Source organism: Babylonia areolata, chromosome 1, assembly GCF_041734735.1.
Source record: "Babylonia areolata isolate BAREFJ2019XMU chromosome 1, ASM4173473v1, whole genome shotgun sequence".
NCBI lineage: Eukaryota > Metazoa > Mollusca > Gastropoda > Neogastropoda > Buccinidae > Babylonia > Babylonia areolata.
This window is the reverse complement of record NC_134876.1, coordinates 82,761,174-82,778,370: the sequence shown is the minus strand read 5'-3', so window position 1 is coordinate 82,778,370 and position 17,197 is coordinate 82,761,174. Positions and strand designations below refer to the sequence as shown.

The window sequence follows — 17,197 nt, the reverse complement described above, 5'->3', positions numbered from 1 at the left end:
AAAGCATCGTGCTCTACCTTTCATGCTAGACTTACGGCCGCTCCCTCTCTATACCTTTATTTCTTTGAGGCGATCGATGGTGTGATGGCCTTGTACCTGTTCTTTTTGATATTCTTTGACTTTTCTAAGGATTTCCGATTTTCCTAGATGTAGACTGCTCGTTGTTGTTACATTACCAGCAACTCTGTCAGCTCGCTCATTTCCCTTAACACCTACATGTACCGGGCAGTATGACCATGTAAGTTTTTTAATCTGATAGTTGCGCATTGCCTTATGCCACTCTGGGCTTCCCATTCCATTTTCAATTTTCTGTATGAGGTTCATTGAGTCGGTTAGAATCATGGCATGTTGGTTTCCGGGCATATGGATAGACGATAGCTACTGGAGGGCATGTGTCACAATTTCCATCGTTAGGCTGGAGGTTGTGACTTCGTAGGCAGCATTCTCTTCCCTAATTGTTTTTTCCATTTTGTTTCGCAGTGAATCCCCAACCGGATTGGTCTTTGGTGACTGAGCCATTTGTGTATATGATGATGTCCTCTTCTTTACTGTTTTCTTCTTTGATTAGCTTCACTTCCGCATCAGTTTTGCCTTCTGGCCATTCCCGACAATGTCTTCCTAGAGTGGGTAAAGTGGCTGTGTTGAATAGATGGTTGAGGTTTTCGGGCTTTTTCTCCCTTTCTTTTGTTTCTTTCAGGTCTTGTAGTCGGCATACTAGCTGGATTGTGTCTTCTGCTTGCCCCATCCATGATCTTCCTCGTCCTAGACGGCTGCCTTTTGGTTCTTTGACTGCGTCATGCAGTGGGTTTTGCGGGTTTTCTAATGCTCTGAAGTAGGTCTTAACCTGTTCTAACTTGTTTCTGGCCTGCACTGAAGGAAGGTCAAGCAGGTATCGCATGGTTTCCGTGGGCGTGTCTTTTGTTGTTCCAAGGATCAGCCTCATAGCTTCATTTTGATAACAGACTGGAGCAAGCAGGTTTAGAGATGGGCGGAACACTACCAGGAGCTCTGTTCAAGAGAAAACATTGTCGCAGACGCAGCATTTGAGAGCACCGCCAACCTCCCTGTCATGGAAGAACTCGATATCCCGCCCTTTGAATAGGAACTCGGCAAGGCCATCGACTCCCTCGCCTGTGGCAAAACTCCAGGAAAAGATGGCATCCCACCTGATGTCATCAAGGCTGGAAAAAAACTGTGCTGCTCCACCACCTGCACCAGTTGCTACTGCAGTGCTGAAGAGAAGGGACTGTGCCCCAGGAGATGCGTGACGCCAACATCATCACTCTGTACAAGAACTCGGGTGATCACAGCGATTGCAACTACCGTGGAATCTCCCTGCTCAGTATCGTTGGGAAAGCCTTTACCCGTGTAGTCCTGAGCAGACTGCAGTTACTTGCTGAATGCATATACCCTGAGGCACAGTGCGCATTCAGAGCTGGAAGATCAACAATCAACATAGTCTTCTTCTTGCGGCGGCTGCAGGAGAAATGCCGGGGCAGAGACGGCAATTATACGTCGCATTCATCGACCTCACCAAGGCCTTTCACCTGGTCAGCAGAAAAGGTCTTTTCACACTGCTACAGAAGATTGGATGTCCCCCCAAGCTCCTGAGGATGATCACGTCTTTTCATGAAGACATGCAGGGCACCGTTCAGCACGATGGATCTTCCTCTGATCCATTCCCAATCAAGAGCGGGGTGAAGCAAGGCTGTGTGCTTTCCCCAACACTCTTCGGTATCTTCTTCTCGCTGCTGCTGTCTTATGCCTTCAGCTAGTCAGAGGATGGAGTATATCTCCACACCAGAAGCGATGGCAGTCTCTTCAACCTGGCCCGCCTTCACGCTAAAACCAAAGTGCGACAGGTTCTCATACACGAGATGCTTTTCGTAAATGACGCAGCTCTCACAACTCACTCTGAGGAGGCACTCCAGCGACTCATCAACCACTTCGCCCAAGCATGCAGAGAGTTTGGCTTGACTATCAGCCTAAAGAAGACAAACATCATGGGCCAGGATGTGAGCAGCACCCCAAGCATCTCCATTGGTGACTTCACACTCGAGGTCGTCGAGGACTTCACTTACCTCGGCTCCACCACCTCAAGTAACCTCTCCCTGGATGCCGAACTCAACAAGCGGACTGGCAAAGCATCTACAGCCTGGCACAGAGGGTTTGGGACAATCCCATGCTGACTATCAACACCAAGATGCAGGTGTACCAAGCCTGTGTGCTCAGCACTCTGCTCTATTGTAGCGAGACATGGACTTTCTACTCTCGCCAAGAACGCAGACTCAACTCCTTTCACCAGTGCAACCTCAGGAGAATTCTGGGCATCACGTGGCAATAACGTGTACCAAACAAGAAAGTCCTTGACCAGGCAGGCATCTCCAGCATGTTTGCACTCCTGACCCGGCGCCGTCTGCGATCGCCCGGCCACGTCAGGCGAATGGATGGCGGGCGAATCCCCAAGGACACCCTTTATGGCAAGCTCACCACTGGTTCCAGACCTGCAGGAAGACCTGTCCTATGCTACAGGGACGTCTGCAAACGAGACATGAGGGCAGGCGACATCGACCCAGCAGGCTGGGAGGCGGTGGATGAAGACCGTAACAGCAGGAGAAGGACCGTAAAGGCATGCGTCCAGAGGAGCGAGGAGAAGAGAGAACAGCACTGGGAACAGGGAAGAGAGTGCAGACGGCAGAGGGCAGAATCCGTACCCTCTGAGCCAGGCGCGATTTTCACCTGCGGCATCTGCAACAGAGCCTGCCGATCCAGAATCGGACTGTACAACCACAGCAGGCGCTGCAACTCAACAACTTGACCGAACTAGGCGCAGAGTTCCATTGTCTCCCGAGACAGACGGACGCCAACAACAAACATAGTTACACGTTTTTCAGTGGAGATTGACTGATGCCCGAGATGGATTTACATGGCACGTTTGGTTTCCATGCAGCTTCACAGTGAAGTATGAACAGCTATAACTTTGAATCAAAGAATTAATGTGAGTGCAAAGTTGTGATTCATCAGTATCAGTCCTAACAGGCATGTGAAAAATGATATCTCCCTTAGAGATGACATGTATAGCCCCAATTCGCTGCCTCCGAAGGGTTCAATCTGCCTATCCACGCCCACCTTTTAAAAATTTTATTTCAAGCGTCTTTGTAAAAAAAGTAATGGAAGAGTTGTGTCACTTGCACTTGTTTTTCTTCACTATCATGTTGCTAAGTATAGACAAATAATTTGGTCAATCATTGGTGGAGAGCACGTCTTTGTAGATCCAAATAGACGTTACTGTAGGTATTCATATCACTTCCTCTGTGTCAGTTGCCGTTTGTTTCATTATGCTTGGGTTATGACACAGCTGAGTTTTCTGCTTATACTGTACACACATATTGACATCCCTTGCATCCTTTATGTAAGATATAAGTGCAAAGATGGATCGTTTATCAGTTGCTATTGAATTGCCTTTTAAGTAGCATGGTTTTTGCTCAGTTTTCTTCCCATTTCGAATCCAACACTTCACCCAGAGCTTAGGGAAGTTACGAGACTGTGTTTTTTTCTTTCGCTTAATTGAGGACACCACTAAATTGTTGGCTGAGTGAAGTCTCGGGATCAGGTGCTTTAGGGGAAGTCCATGATAACCGAACAGTTCACAGTACAATTACGTTTGGATTTCTATAGTTTATTTGCACGATTTCATAATTATGTAATTTTTGTAATCTTTCATTAATAGTGTAAATTTTCCGCCGACAGAATTAATGTGGTGGAAGGACCAGAGGCAAATGCAAATTTGAAGGTTGATTTGTTGTGACTTGACTGTAAACAGAGCTAGTTTTCTCTTCCAAAGTGTTTGAAAATGTGAGAGGGTTGTTATTGTTACTGTTGTTTGTTTCTTTGTTCTTTGCTGTTCCTTGACATCAGTTGCTAGCTGTGTGACGTGTATGTTTGGTTTGTTATGGTTCTGTACGGTCGGCTGGGGCCTTAGCCAAACTGAACTGAACCTCATCTTCGTTCAAGGTTGTCATGCAGCCTCTGTCTGTCTGACTGCCTGCCTGCCTCTGTCTGTCAGTCTGTCTCACCCACATCTTTCTCTTTCCCTCTCCCTGTCTCAAGAAAAAAACAAAACAAAACAATTTACCACAAACATCCCTTTCTGTTTAAATTAAGTCTGTTGATGTCGTCAAGCAATAGTACAGGTGTTCGTGATTTTTCTTTGCTTTCGTATAAGGCTTTTAAACTGAGAGAAATCGCTACTTCGTAAAATGAATATAATTACGTTTTGTTATTTGTATTTTATGTTTGTTTGCTTTTGCTGTTTCATTGAGTTGCACAATGTTCATGTGAACTCCTTTTGGCGGCTGAGGCCTATGTGAATAAACCATTCCGTTCCGATTTCGTTCTGCCTGCCTGCCTGTCTGTCTGTCTTTCTCCTCCCCCCCCCCTCCCCAGCCCTCTCCATAAATCTTACGTCAACTGACGTATTCAAGGGCAAAGGATTACGCCAGTGTCGTAGAGGACAGACCTGTCCCGCGGCCTGGCACCACCATCTAGTTGATCCATTGTTTGCAGCCACTGTTCCCTTCAGGGTTTTATCGATTCTTTCCTGTGAACAACGGGATGGATGAAAAAGAAAGGTGTGAAAAGAGAATGAGAAATGGATGCGTATTGTGTATAGTTAGTGTAAGGGGCCTACTGCATGTTTTGCGTTGCATTGCATTGCATTGCATTGTAGTGTAGTGTAGTGTAGTGTAGTGAAGCGCAGCATACGGTACTGGGTGCATGCGTTTGTGCATGTGAGTGTGTTTTTGCGCGGACGCGCGCGCATATACATACATCTCTCTCTCTCTCTCTCTCTCTCTCTCTCTCTGTGTGTGTGTGTGTGTGTGTGTGTGCATAAGTGCCTGTGAATATGCGTTATCCTTGGCGGTCCTAACTCCAGCTGTAGGCTGTGTTAAGAATTGAGCAATTTTCAGTCTCCAACATAGGCCTACCATCATGCGTTCACACCCGAAAACGGAGGATCACTTCCGTAATGGCAGAATAAAAACAGTCGTGCACTCAAAAGCTCACTCATGAATTTGAGTGAACATGAATTTATCATTACAGTGTTTGTTGTTATGTTTTGCTTCTATTATTATTTCAAGTTTCTTCTACAGCAGAGTATTCATGTCCATGTGGATTTTTAGGTAAGGATCCTGCAGACATTTAGACCTAAGTGACGGTCATTCGAGGTCTACTTATTTTCTTTTCTTGCACATTGGAGCACCATCTCTCCAGGGGAGATGGAGTCTGATGAGTTTTCTACATAGTAAATCGTTTTTGGTGTTGTTGGTTCTTTTGACTTTTAAACTTTGGTCTTCTTGTTGACGACCTATTGATTTAGGAGGTTGTATTGTGAATTTTATTTGAAATCAATTGAAAATATGTTTTCTTCGTGAAACTTAGGTCCTAATTGCTAGGACTGGAATTCTTTCACTGTCTCATTTTCTTTAATTCTCTCCCATCCGGATGCATTCGTTATCAAAACGTCTTCCCTCTCTACCTGTTCCAATTTTCAGATTTCTTTCATCAGATTCTAAAAGGAGTCTGATATACCCTGAAAAAGTTTGTCTTATGTTTCTTTTCATAAGATGCCAATATATATATGTATATGTATATATATATTATTATTATTATGATTATGATTATTATTATTATATTTTAATTTTATTATTATTATTTTTAAACTTTTAATTTTTTTTCATAGCATGTTGTTCGTTTTGCCTTCAAAGTACATGTATACCTATAATATTAAGATTTCATCTATGTGTGTGTGTGTGTGTGTGTGTGTGTGTGTGTGTGTGTGTGTGTGTGTGTGTGTGTGTGTGATTCTACAAGACTATCAACTGATGACAGCATCCATATTTGACTCCGTTTTGTCCCTCTCCAGCTGTTGTAGCAGGACTGACGGTATTGGTCCACTTCCTTCGACACCAGTTTGTTCCGAATATCAAACAGGCCTTATGAATATATATATATATATATATATATATATATATATATATATATATGTATGTATGTATATATCTGGAGACATAATCTTTCTTTTACTAAATGTAGAGCACACATTCCATTTACCATGGTTAGAATGATGACATGGCTGTCTTTGTGTTTTCTTCTGTTTGCAAACAAACCACTAAAGGCAAGTGAATTTGCTTCCACTTCCGTACGTAAGGTAATTCCTTTTCACATGACAAATGTCTCATGTTTTCTTACAACAGGTAAAAAAAAACACGCTGTGATGTTCTTCTACCATTGAAAATCATAATTCTTGCAAGAGCCATGGCAACTGCTGTAGCAGTTCTTTAATGTCTGCAAAACATGGTGTTCTTTTTATGTACATACGATTTAAGGAGGGGGTTGCAGATGGACGTGAACGTGCAGTTGTGAAAACCTGAACAACTTTTAAGAAAACAAGACATATTGCTTGTACTGGGTCACTTCCAGATTTCCAGACGCAGCAAATCTGTCATCTAAGCATTGACCTGAATCAGGAACGATTGCGTAGTCAGAATAACATATGTGCCCCGTTGTCTTTGTCAGTTCGTTAGTTTCTGGACAAGGATGGACAACTTATTGTCCATGTTATACATCCTGCAATAACATTCTGAAGTCCCATGGTGTCCTCACCAACACCCTTTTCTCGAACTTCTAACGTCTCGAATTTGGAAGAGAAAGAACGAACATACGCGTGGTAGTTTTTTGTGCTCACCATTATCCAGCCGACAGATCTGTAATGGTGGAATGCGGGACCCGAGTGATTGTCACCTAGATCGGCGGCCGTTTGACGTTGGTGGAGGAGGACAGGGAGAAGGAAAGGGGAAGAGGGCGGCGCGGAGGTGAGGGATAGAAGGAGAGATGAGAGGAGGGGGATGGGGAACATAGAGGGCTCGAAGAAAGCGGAGCGAAAAACAGCGGCGAGCCAACAAGCGAGCGCTCTACATCGAGTGCTCGTGACTAAAACAATCTTTCATGCCATACTCTGGCTTAGATTAGCCCCAGTACCGAACAAAATCGATTCCAGTGCTCTCCGATCTGCTGCCGGACTGTTTTGTGGTGTTTGTGAAACAGAAAAACTGAAACGTATTATGATATAGGCTGCACTCTGTTCCTGGGAGTTATATAAAAAAATAAAATTTAAAAAAAGAAAAAAAAGAAAGAAAGAAAGAAAGAAAAAGTGAAGAAAAAAAAAGCGTCGTATGCACCTTGGGCCTGTATAAGTCCATATACCAGTAAGCCTCGAACACGTCTGTGTAAGCGCTGAGTGGTAGGTGGTAGTCAGTCAGCCGTAAAAAAACAAAAGGCAGGTAGGGGCCGTGTACGTGTGGTGCCGATCTTAAACGGCCCGTCGTGAGGTGTATGGGGGCCGGTCCATAGCAACGCCTAGCACCGGAAAGGACCGTGCTTACCAACACTGTGTGCAAGGGGAGAAGTGTCCTGCCGCCATTGTTCGACCATTGTGCGTCTCTTTCCGCCTGTTCTTTTTTGTGGAAGAATAGTAGGGAGATAGATTCTGTGCTGGTGGGCATCGTCTTGTCTTGTCTTCTGGATCTCTTCTCTCAAGGAGACAGTGCTTGCAAAAGGTATTTTTGTGTGTGTGTGTATATGTTGAGTCCTGTAATTTTTGTTTGAATTTTGAAAGAAGTGTTTTTAAAACAATTTATGTAATGACAATAATAAGAACAATAATAATGATAATAATAATAATTATTATTATATTATTAATCGCTTATGTCCATGTGATAAAAACATCTGAAAAATGATTTTAGCGGAATAACATTCACACCGTCAGTTTATTCCAGGTTCATCTGCACGGCATTTGTTGGCTGTTTCACAAAAGGCGTGAAATGGTTGGGGGAAATAAAGGCTGTGAAAATACAATATAAGAAGAAGAAGAAGAACAACAACAACAACAACAAAACAAGAATATGAACAAGAAGGTGGTGGTGATATAAAGGTGAAAGACAACGCAGACAGTATTTCTGTCTCTCTATTGGTCCCCCTAATTTACAAGACGGACTGCTTAACATGTCGCCATAAAAGTCAAACTCTTCCAATGGATTTCAAGCTCAAAGATACTGCCTTTTTGCGTGCTTGTTTGTTACTTTCTGCAATGTGGTTATGCAGACCTACTTTGCCATGAACTATGCGTGCATATCCATAACAGAAACTTGATTCACGAGAGTGAGTATATGCGTATTAGAGTTGTTCACGGCGACAAGGCGTCGCGGATACAGACATCGGTTTATGTTCGTTACAAACGACCTGGTCGGAGAGTTACAAGAGGCCTGGTCAGTTTGGAGCTAATGCATTGGAGCACAGGTAGACATACACATATACACACACACGCGCACGCGCGCGCGCACACACACACACACACACACACATGCACACACGTACTCACACACACACACACACACACACACACACACACACACACACACACACAGAGGGAGGCAGTAATTTTTTTGTTTTGAAGAATAACATGTCAGCAGAGAGAGTTTGTCATGTTGATGCGGCTTTCAGCACATCGGTTACTAAAGGCACACAGACAGACAGGCAGACAGACACACAGACAGAAAGACAGACAAAATGCTTCCTTGCCCGAATCATACTGTTCACCTTAGTGTATAGGTGTCTTTTATTGATTTTCAGCATACAGGAAAACAATCATAAACTATCGAGAAATTTGCCATTTTTAGACAGATTACCCCAAGACTTTGACATTTATTATCCATTTTTAGACAGATTACCCCAAGACTCTGACATTTATTATCAGGCTATTCAATGACTGCCAATTTTAGCCAGACTGGCCTGTGATCTTTCCAGATTTTTATTGAGACTTCCCCAGACACAACAATATTTCATCAGCCTTAGCGAAAAGTGTCACTGCGGACTTTTAACCAGCCAAAACAGGGAATACACCTGGACCAACCACGTTCTGTGGAATCCAGAATAAAAAGGTTAAGGAAAAAAAAGAACAAGAAACATGTTCCTGCTAAAACAAAAAAGAAAAAAAGAAGAAAAAAAAGAAAGAAAGAAAAAAAAAGAAAAGAAAAAAAAGAAATAAGCGACCCCATCTCCCCAAGTTCACATATTTTGCGGTTTGGTTAAAAAACACACTAATAAACCCTTAACGTTCCACCAATTTTTCCTCTTTATAACTCTCAGGCGTTTGTTTATAAGGGATTCGTGTAATATCCGTCTCTTTTTCTTTTTGCATGTGTATGTGTAACAAAATTTGAAATGAAAAAAAGTTCATTCAGAAAGGGAGACGACTATCTAGAAAAGAAAAAGACAAGAAACAAGAAGCAAACAAAAGCAAAAACGAGACACTTTTTTTAATGCGGATATACCAAACCTACATGGCTGTATTGTAAAAAAGAGAAAAAAGGTATCATCTATCATCTCTCCTTGCTATCGTTCTCCAGGAACTTCCTCTTCTTAATTCGTGGGCTTCAACTCCCACGTTCACTCGTATGTACACGAGTGGGCTTTTACGTGTATGACCGTTTTTACCCCGCCATGTAAGCAGCCATACTCCGTTTTCGGGGGTGTGCATGCTGGGTATGTTCTTGTTTCCATAACACACCAAACGCTGACATGGATTACAAGATCTTTGACGTGCGTAAATGATCTTCTGCTTGCGTATACACACGAACGGGGGTTCAGGCACTAGCAGGTCTGCACATATGTTGACCTGGGAGATCGGAAAAATCTCCACCCTTTACCCACCATGCGCCGTTACCGAGATTCGAACCCTGGACCCTCAGATTGAACGTCCAACGCTTTAACCACTCGACTATTGCGCCCGTCTTATTTCTCCAGGAACAAACATGGCCAGTTCTTTGTGGCCCACAGTTATCAGTTGGGGCGTTGCTGGCAGTGACTGACGTATCTCTCACCCCCTTGGGTCCCCCAGTCAGTGACGATTGTTTCAAGCTGGTACAAGTCATTTGAAGAGAATTAAACACACAGACAGCTTGACAGATAAGATAGCAGCTACTCGTAAAACTGGGTCTTGCGTGGTCAGCAAGACTCCATTAATGTCTCTTTAAGTACTAAACGGTAATGTAATATACAAATATTATGACTGATCAGACTAAAGGGTATATATTGACTTTGATCAGAAAAGAAGAAAAAAAAAAGGCTCCAGAAATAAACAACAGCAAAAACTTAAAACATGGGCTGTCTCTTTTCAACTGGCATAAAGAACTGACGAATATTCAGCCCCGGTCGGCTGGGCCATAAGTAACATTATTTGATCTCTCTCTCTCTTCCTCACACACACACACACACACACACACACACACACACACACACACACACACACACACACACACACACACACCACGCGCACGATTGGCTAGCGGCGATTTAATTCTTTCTCTCATTTTTAAACTTCTTTTTCATGGGCGTGAACAAAGGGGTAGCGAGCTGAGCTCAAAAGAGCCGCACTTAGGTGGTCTCTTGCGTCCTCTCTGAGGCAGATCGATCCGATCAATGTTTTTTTTTTTTGTTGTTGTTTTTTTTAAGCGAAGGGTCTGACTCTCCGTATGAACGTCAAATTAATATGCCATGACGCCTGAAATGACAAAAACAGAATGATTTAAGATTGAAGAGGTGGGTGAAGACGAAGAATACCGCATTTCTAACGACAGAAAGCTCTAAGCTGGGCCAGCCATTCAGACACCCAGTGGACATCAGGAGAAAGAAAGAAAGAAAGATCAGTCCATGATGTATATCAAATTCCCCCACACCGTTCCATTTTAGAATGACAAACTTCCTGGTAACTTTGATCACCGTAGTCATGATACTGATCTCCACGTATTATTTTGGAGACACCATTGAAGACTCGGTTAAGCGTTAGGCTTCTGACACAGTGTTCGCCACTGATCAGGGTTCGAGGCCCCGTTTCGGCATGGTGTCGCGTCCTTGGGAAAGGTACTTTACTCCGATTCTCCGCACTCCACCAAGTGCAAATGGGAACCTAAATTTCGGATGGGAAAGGTTAAAACGACGGAAGGACAGGGTTGGGCCTGACCTTCCTAGGGCGAGCCTCATACACAGTAGAATTATCACCCAATGGCCATAAAAAGCTACGGGACCTTGACCTTTTAGCCTTTTAATTATTTTGATCGATTAAGATCATCGTCCAGCTTTCGAAATGACCATCACCGTCGTTATGATTCTAATGTCTCAGGTTGTAAAACAGAAAAAAAAAGAAAGACCAGACACACCAACCATGGGAGTCAGCCTTCCCGAGATCCAACACCCCATGTCCCGGATGTCCAACCCGGACAATCTGGACATCCGGGGGGTGTCCAGGGTGGGGGACCGACCCCCCTCAGACCCCGACATGGGCACGGGACGACCCCTGGCCAGCGAGAGGACCCCCGGGAGGAAGAGCGCCGCGGGGAGGGACAGCCGACAGAGGAAGGAGCCGGCAGTGGGGGCCATCCACATCGACAGCATCCCAGAGGGCGTGGAGGTCAAGTACGGTGACCCCGGCAGTACTCGACTTCCGGTCTTTGGTGAGATTTGTTTTTTTTTGGTTTTGTTTTTGTTTTTTGTCGTTGCTGCTTTTGTTGTTGTCTGTTGTTGTGTGATTAACATTTTGTCATTAACTTTTAGCAGGTAACACGTGGTGGGGACAAGTGTCATGCGTCACCTTCATTCATTGTTTGTTTATATATCTGTCTGTCTGCCCATTAGAGATAGATGTGTTTTTCAGGGTGAAATATCGATCATTTTACACATGCAGTTAGAAAGTGAGAGGGTGGGGGGGGACACACACGCACAGTCACACACACACACACACACACACACACACACACACACACACACACACAGAGTCATTCTTGCTTTTGTCGACACATAATCACTCACTAATCATTAACTGTCTGTCGGTATCAATGCTTACCAGTCTGTTTCTATGTCTGTATTCGCCTGTCTCCGTGACTGTGCCACTGTCGCTGTCTGCCAGTCTGTCTCTCTATTTCTGTCTCTCTTTCACTGTTGAATCACACTCTCTGTACGCCTGTCTGTCTCACCACACACACACACACACACACACACACACACACACACACACACACACACATTCCTATTAACTGTTTATCCTATTTCTCAATTATTTAGCACACACACCAACACCATAGGCCGACTACACACACATTCATCGTGAGACAATGAAAAGATCAGTTACCTGTTCAAGGTGAACCTGGCATTGCTGGGTCGACCTTTCTCTCAGTCAGTGTGACACCATGCATGCATGATCGGTCACATAGATTGCCAGGGGGTGTGGAATAGTAGGCAATAGAAGAGCCAGTCCATGGCACACTTGGTTCGAAAATGGCTGGTGATGTTGATGATACGGATACTTACATAGCGCCTTTCCTCGGTCAGAGACAAAGCTCTAAGCGCTTTACAAACACGGAGTCATTTACATCGCATACAGACTGTCTGCCTTGGTAGAGCCGACTGACAGCTGTCATGGGGCGTTCATCGTTCGTTTCCTGTATCATTCAGTTATGTTTCAGTCACGCACGCACACACACAAACACAGACAAACACAGACACACAGACACACACACACACACACACACAAAACCACACTCACAAGTGCATAGAGCTTCAAGAATATGTGCAAAAGCAAGTCGTCTAAATAAATGAATAACTCACACTCAGACGTGTAAAATTTTGTGTGTATGCCTGTTTTGTTTATTTACCCTGAAATGTAGGCAGCCATACTCCGTTTTCTGGGGTGTGATGCTGTGCATGTTCTTGTTTCCACAACCCACCGAACGCTGACAAAAGGGCTACATCATAATGGTGAAGTTAGTCGCTTTTTATGGAAATGGGAAAGATTTGCATTCACACCATACTGCGATATGGGTGTAGTTTTGATGTTGAAATTTATTATTTTGGATACTTGTGAACTGGTCATAGTATGAATTAGCGCGTCTAAAGGAAGGAAAGATAGCAACTTTGTGACTTTGGGATCTAGAACGGTACAAAGCTTTATTGTCATTAGTTACGGCTTTCAACTGCATATGCTGTAAATCGCTTGGCACGACAGACGCATGTACACCTTAGACACAGTGGTTAATTTTGACGTTTGCATGATCCGCAATTATTCATTACGATTTCATGATTATTAATGTTGTTGCTGATTTCCTATTATGACAACGTAGCGTTTCAAAACGATTCACGAAGTCTGTGGTGGTGCATACACATTGCCTTTCTTATTCACGAAGAAAGAAACACATCTCGCCATGAATATCGATCTTTTGAAACATATTGTCTGCCATGTGCCAGGTTCAGCGGTATCGGATTTTCAACTGATTGATTGATTACTTACTGCGAGCAGGGTTAGTCTTACGGTAAACTCACCAGGAGGGTGAAGCTGTGATTGTTGGAGTTAGCGTTTGCAGTGCTCACACCACTGAGTCACAAGTCAGCAGAGAGTAATACGCGGGGCATGCAAGACCGTTTAAAAAATTTTTTTTTTTTAGTAGTAGTTCTGTAGTACGTGTGTGTGTGTGTGTGTGTGTGTATACAATTTCAAGATTCAAATCCTGTTTTTGACAGACACGACAGAAGTAGGTCGAGGACCAGACTAATGAAAAAAATTTTTTTTCATTGTTTGTTAACCCCCCAGTCCCCCACTACACACACACACACACACACACACACACACACACACACACAAACACCCAGACACAACCTCCCCGCTCCTCACCCCCCACACACACAAGAAAAGGGAAAATTGGTTCGTATTCACTGAAACGTTTTCAGTGTGAGCAAACGTTTTTATCAGTGTCAGCACAGTGGTGGAAGCCGCCCCACGACACAAGTTCAACGCGTGAGATAACACAGCCCTAGTGTTTTTAGCTAATCCCAGATAAGACAGACCTCTTAGCCTCTTACGCCAACCAGTCCGCCCTGAAAAGGTAAACAGGACGTACAAACGTCAGTGACTTGAGCAAACTGATTGATTGAGGTGGATACTTATATAGCGCCTATCCTCGGTCAGAGACCAAGCTCTAAGCGTTTTACATTCACGGGGACATTTGCACCACAGGCTGCCTACCTGTGTAGAGCCGACTGACGGCTGCCACTGGGCGCTCATCATTTGTTTCCTGTGTCATTCAATCAGATTTCAGACGCACACGCATACACACTCAGACAGACATGTAACGTTTCACGTGTATGACCGTTTTTATTTATTTACACCGCCATGTAGGCAGCCACACTCCGTTTTCAGGGTGTGCATGCTGGGTATATTCTTGTTTCCATAACCCACCGAACGCCGACATGGATTACAGGATCTTTAACGTGCGTATTTGATCTTCTGCGTGCGCATACACACGAAGGGGGTTCAGGCACTAGCAGGTCTGCACATATGTTGACCTGGGAGATCGGAAAAATCTCCACCCTTTACCCACCAGGTGCACCGAGATTCGAACCCAGGACCCTCAGATTGAAAACCCAGCGCTTTAACCATTCGGCTATTGCACCCGTCAATGGGCCACTTCTGTGAGAAGGATAACTCCTGCTGTGACTTCATGTTAATAATGTATGGAGGATTTGCTGTTGCCAAAAGAAAAACATTCACTTTTTTTTGATTGAGAGATTCTGTCAATTTCAGTCCAGTAAAATGCGAACAATGTGTATAGTATTGTTATGGGGAATTTTATGGGTTTTACTTTTAGTTTTTTTTACGTTGTTGTTCCACTTTATGTTACCTTCTGTCTTAACCAGCCCAGCTTCTGTCCCGCTTAGCCTAGCTACAGTCTTAATTAGGGCAACTCATGTCTTAATTTGCTAAGATTCTCTCTTGATTAGCCTAGCTTCTGTCTGAATGAATTATATCGGGACTGTTTGAAAACAACAATAACAACACATATTCGTCATTTTCTAATGATTTCTTTTTAAAAGAGATTTTTTAAAATCGCGAATTATTGTACTGTATTTTGCAGCTTTCCCTGTCATCATTTTGTTACTGACAGCTTTGGTTTAGCCAGAGTGTTAACATGGAAAGAAAGAATATCGTTGATACATGCACGGCTGTCATAATTTGGACTTTTCATCACCCTACTGTACAGTTACGAATTGTGATTGAAAAAGAAAAGAAAAGAAAGGCGCTGGTATAATCAACCATATTCATATCTGACTTTCACGAAATAAAGTGCGGAGAGAGAGAGAGAGGAGAGAGAGAGAGAGAGAGAGAGAGAGAGAGAGAGAGAGAGAGAGAGAGAGAGAGAGAGAGAGTGAATCATGCACAGACTCACACAAGAAAGACACCCATACGCGGCATCCGCACACACACACACACACACACACACACACACACACACACACACACACACACACACACACACTGACTGAAAAATACCCACACGCCCAGGCACACGATACAGTGTTCACGGAACACATTAATCATGGTAATATAAACCGCCACCCAACGATTGTATTCCAGAGTGCTTCCGCCCGCTCCTTCCACCCCCTCACGATACTCGCCAACTGTGTGTTGACGGCAAACACACTCCTTCCCTCCCAACTTAGCACCCAGCCTGGTTTGTCGGTATTGACTACTGCCGGAATCTCACGCACCCCCCCTAATGGAGAAATGTATAGGTGTCGGTCCATCTGTCTGCTATAGACCACGACTGAAGCACGAACCATGTTTCCTAACCGATCGACCTTTGGTCTGGCATATCCAGAATTCGATTTGTTGACGAGATTTAAAAATGAATTGGATCTGTTAACGTCGTCTGTTTCGCCGTTCGTATGGAGAGAGTTAAAAATGAATTTGGAGTGGATCCGTGGTGTCGTAAAGAAAACAGCTTATATATTTATCAGGGTTGAGGGGTCGAGGGTACCAGTGATCAGGATTCCAGGCCCCGTTTCGGCATAATGTTGTGTCCTTTGGGAATGGGCACATTTACCTTCCGACTTTCCTCACTCCACTCAGGTGTGTGAATACCTGACTTCGGCTGGGGAAGGTGTGAAATCAAAGCGGCGGAAGTCTCGAGAGGATTGGGCCCCGCCTGCCTATGGCGAGCACGAGGCACTGTGGATATGAATTCACTGCCCGGATGGCCGCAAAAGGCTATTGGACCAGTAACCCTGTTCACTAGTTATAGGGAAAGTAGGAAGCGGTGCAGCGTGTTGATTGTTTTGAGGACTTGGTGAATCAGTTGTTTGGGCTTGAACAGTAAGAGGTAGACTAAAAGATTTTGGTAAAGGTCATGAGATAAAAGAGGCAACGTATCGAGCCACAGGCTCTTCCTCAGGCAAATGAAATGAGTGACGTTGGGCTTGAAACATTTCCGACTACGAAGCGAGAGAGTTAAGCTGTTTCCAGACTCAGTGGCACAACCACGACAAGATGCGATGCAATTCGGCGCAACAGAATGCCACGCAACTCAACCATATCGCGTCACATCGCGTCGCATGGTATCGAAACGCGTCGAAACGCGTCGCGTCGCAACGCAACGCAATGCAACCTGACACGGAATTAGACGCACTGGGGAACCTATTGAAGCCGAGAACCGATTTGAAGTTGTTCAGTTGTGAGCCTGTTTGCAAATCCGATTAAGTTGGCGCAGATACCGCGCACTAGGCCAGAACGTAAAGAACAGTATGACAACCGCTTTATTTCTTTCGCTGCCAAGAGGTAACACGCAGACAAAGTCGCTCGTTGTTAATAATCCTTAAAGCTTCAAGCGTGTGTTGTGTAGTGCCGCGTTTGTGTGTTAATTGTTTCTTGCGTTAATTGTTTCTCTCTCAATCTCTCTCTCTCTCTCTCTCTCTCTCTCTCTCTCTCTCTCTCTCTCTCTCTCTCTCTCTCTCTCTCTCTCTCTCTCTCTCTCTCCCTGTCTATTTGTCTTTGTGTCTGTCTATATGTCTGCCTGTCGGTCTCTCTGTTTGGTTTATTTATCTCTTAAGAAGTTAACATTTTGTTATTTTGACTGTCATGGCCAATAAGAAGTACTTTTATTTTGAGAGAAGTATACAGATGAATGTCTAAGCTCTATTCAGTTAAATGATTTTGTCACTTTTGCTATGGCTTGCTATTGCCTATAACGTAATGATGTGTAGGAATACCAGAATCAGATTGTTGATCTTTAACAAAAAGCATTTTTTTTGTGAA

At 44.0% G+C, this 17,197-nt stretch overlaps 1 protein-coding gene across 2 annotated transcripts in view; it reads left to right on the top strand.

Moving 5' to 3' along the window:
* Positions 1-6,970: 6,970 nt before the first annotated feature.
* The window catches only part of LOC143288336 (EF-hand calcium-binding domain-containing protein 6-like), a 63,226-nt gene continuing 52,999 nt past the window's right edge, over positions 6,971-17,197 (top strand). Inside the window, exons 1-2 of one of the 2 annotated variants that reach the window (XM_076596712.1) lie at positions 6,971-7,619; positions 11,240-11,570. In XM_076596712.1, the coding sequence (XP_076452827.1) occupies positions 11,282-11,570 (289 nt within the window). In that variant the 5' untranslated portion in view covers positions 6,971-7,619; positions 11,240-11,281. The remainder of the gene's footprint in view (positions 7,620-11,239; positions 11,571-17,197) is intronic. The other variant, XM_076596721.1, reaches the window with a different exon arrangement.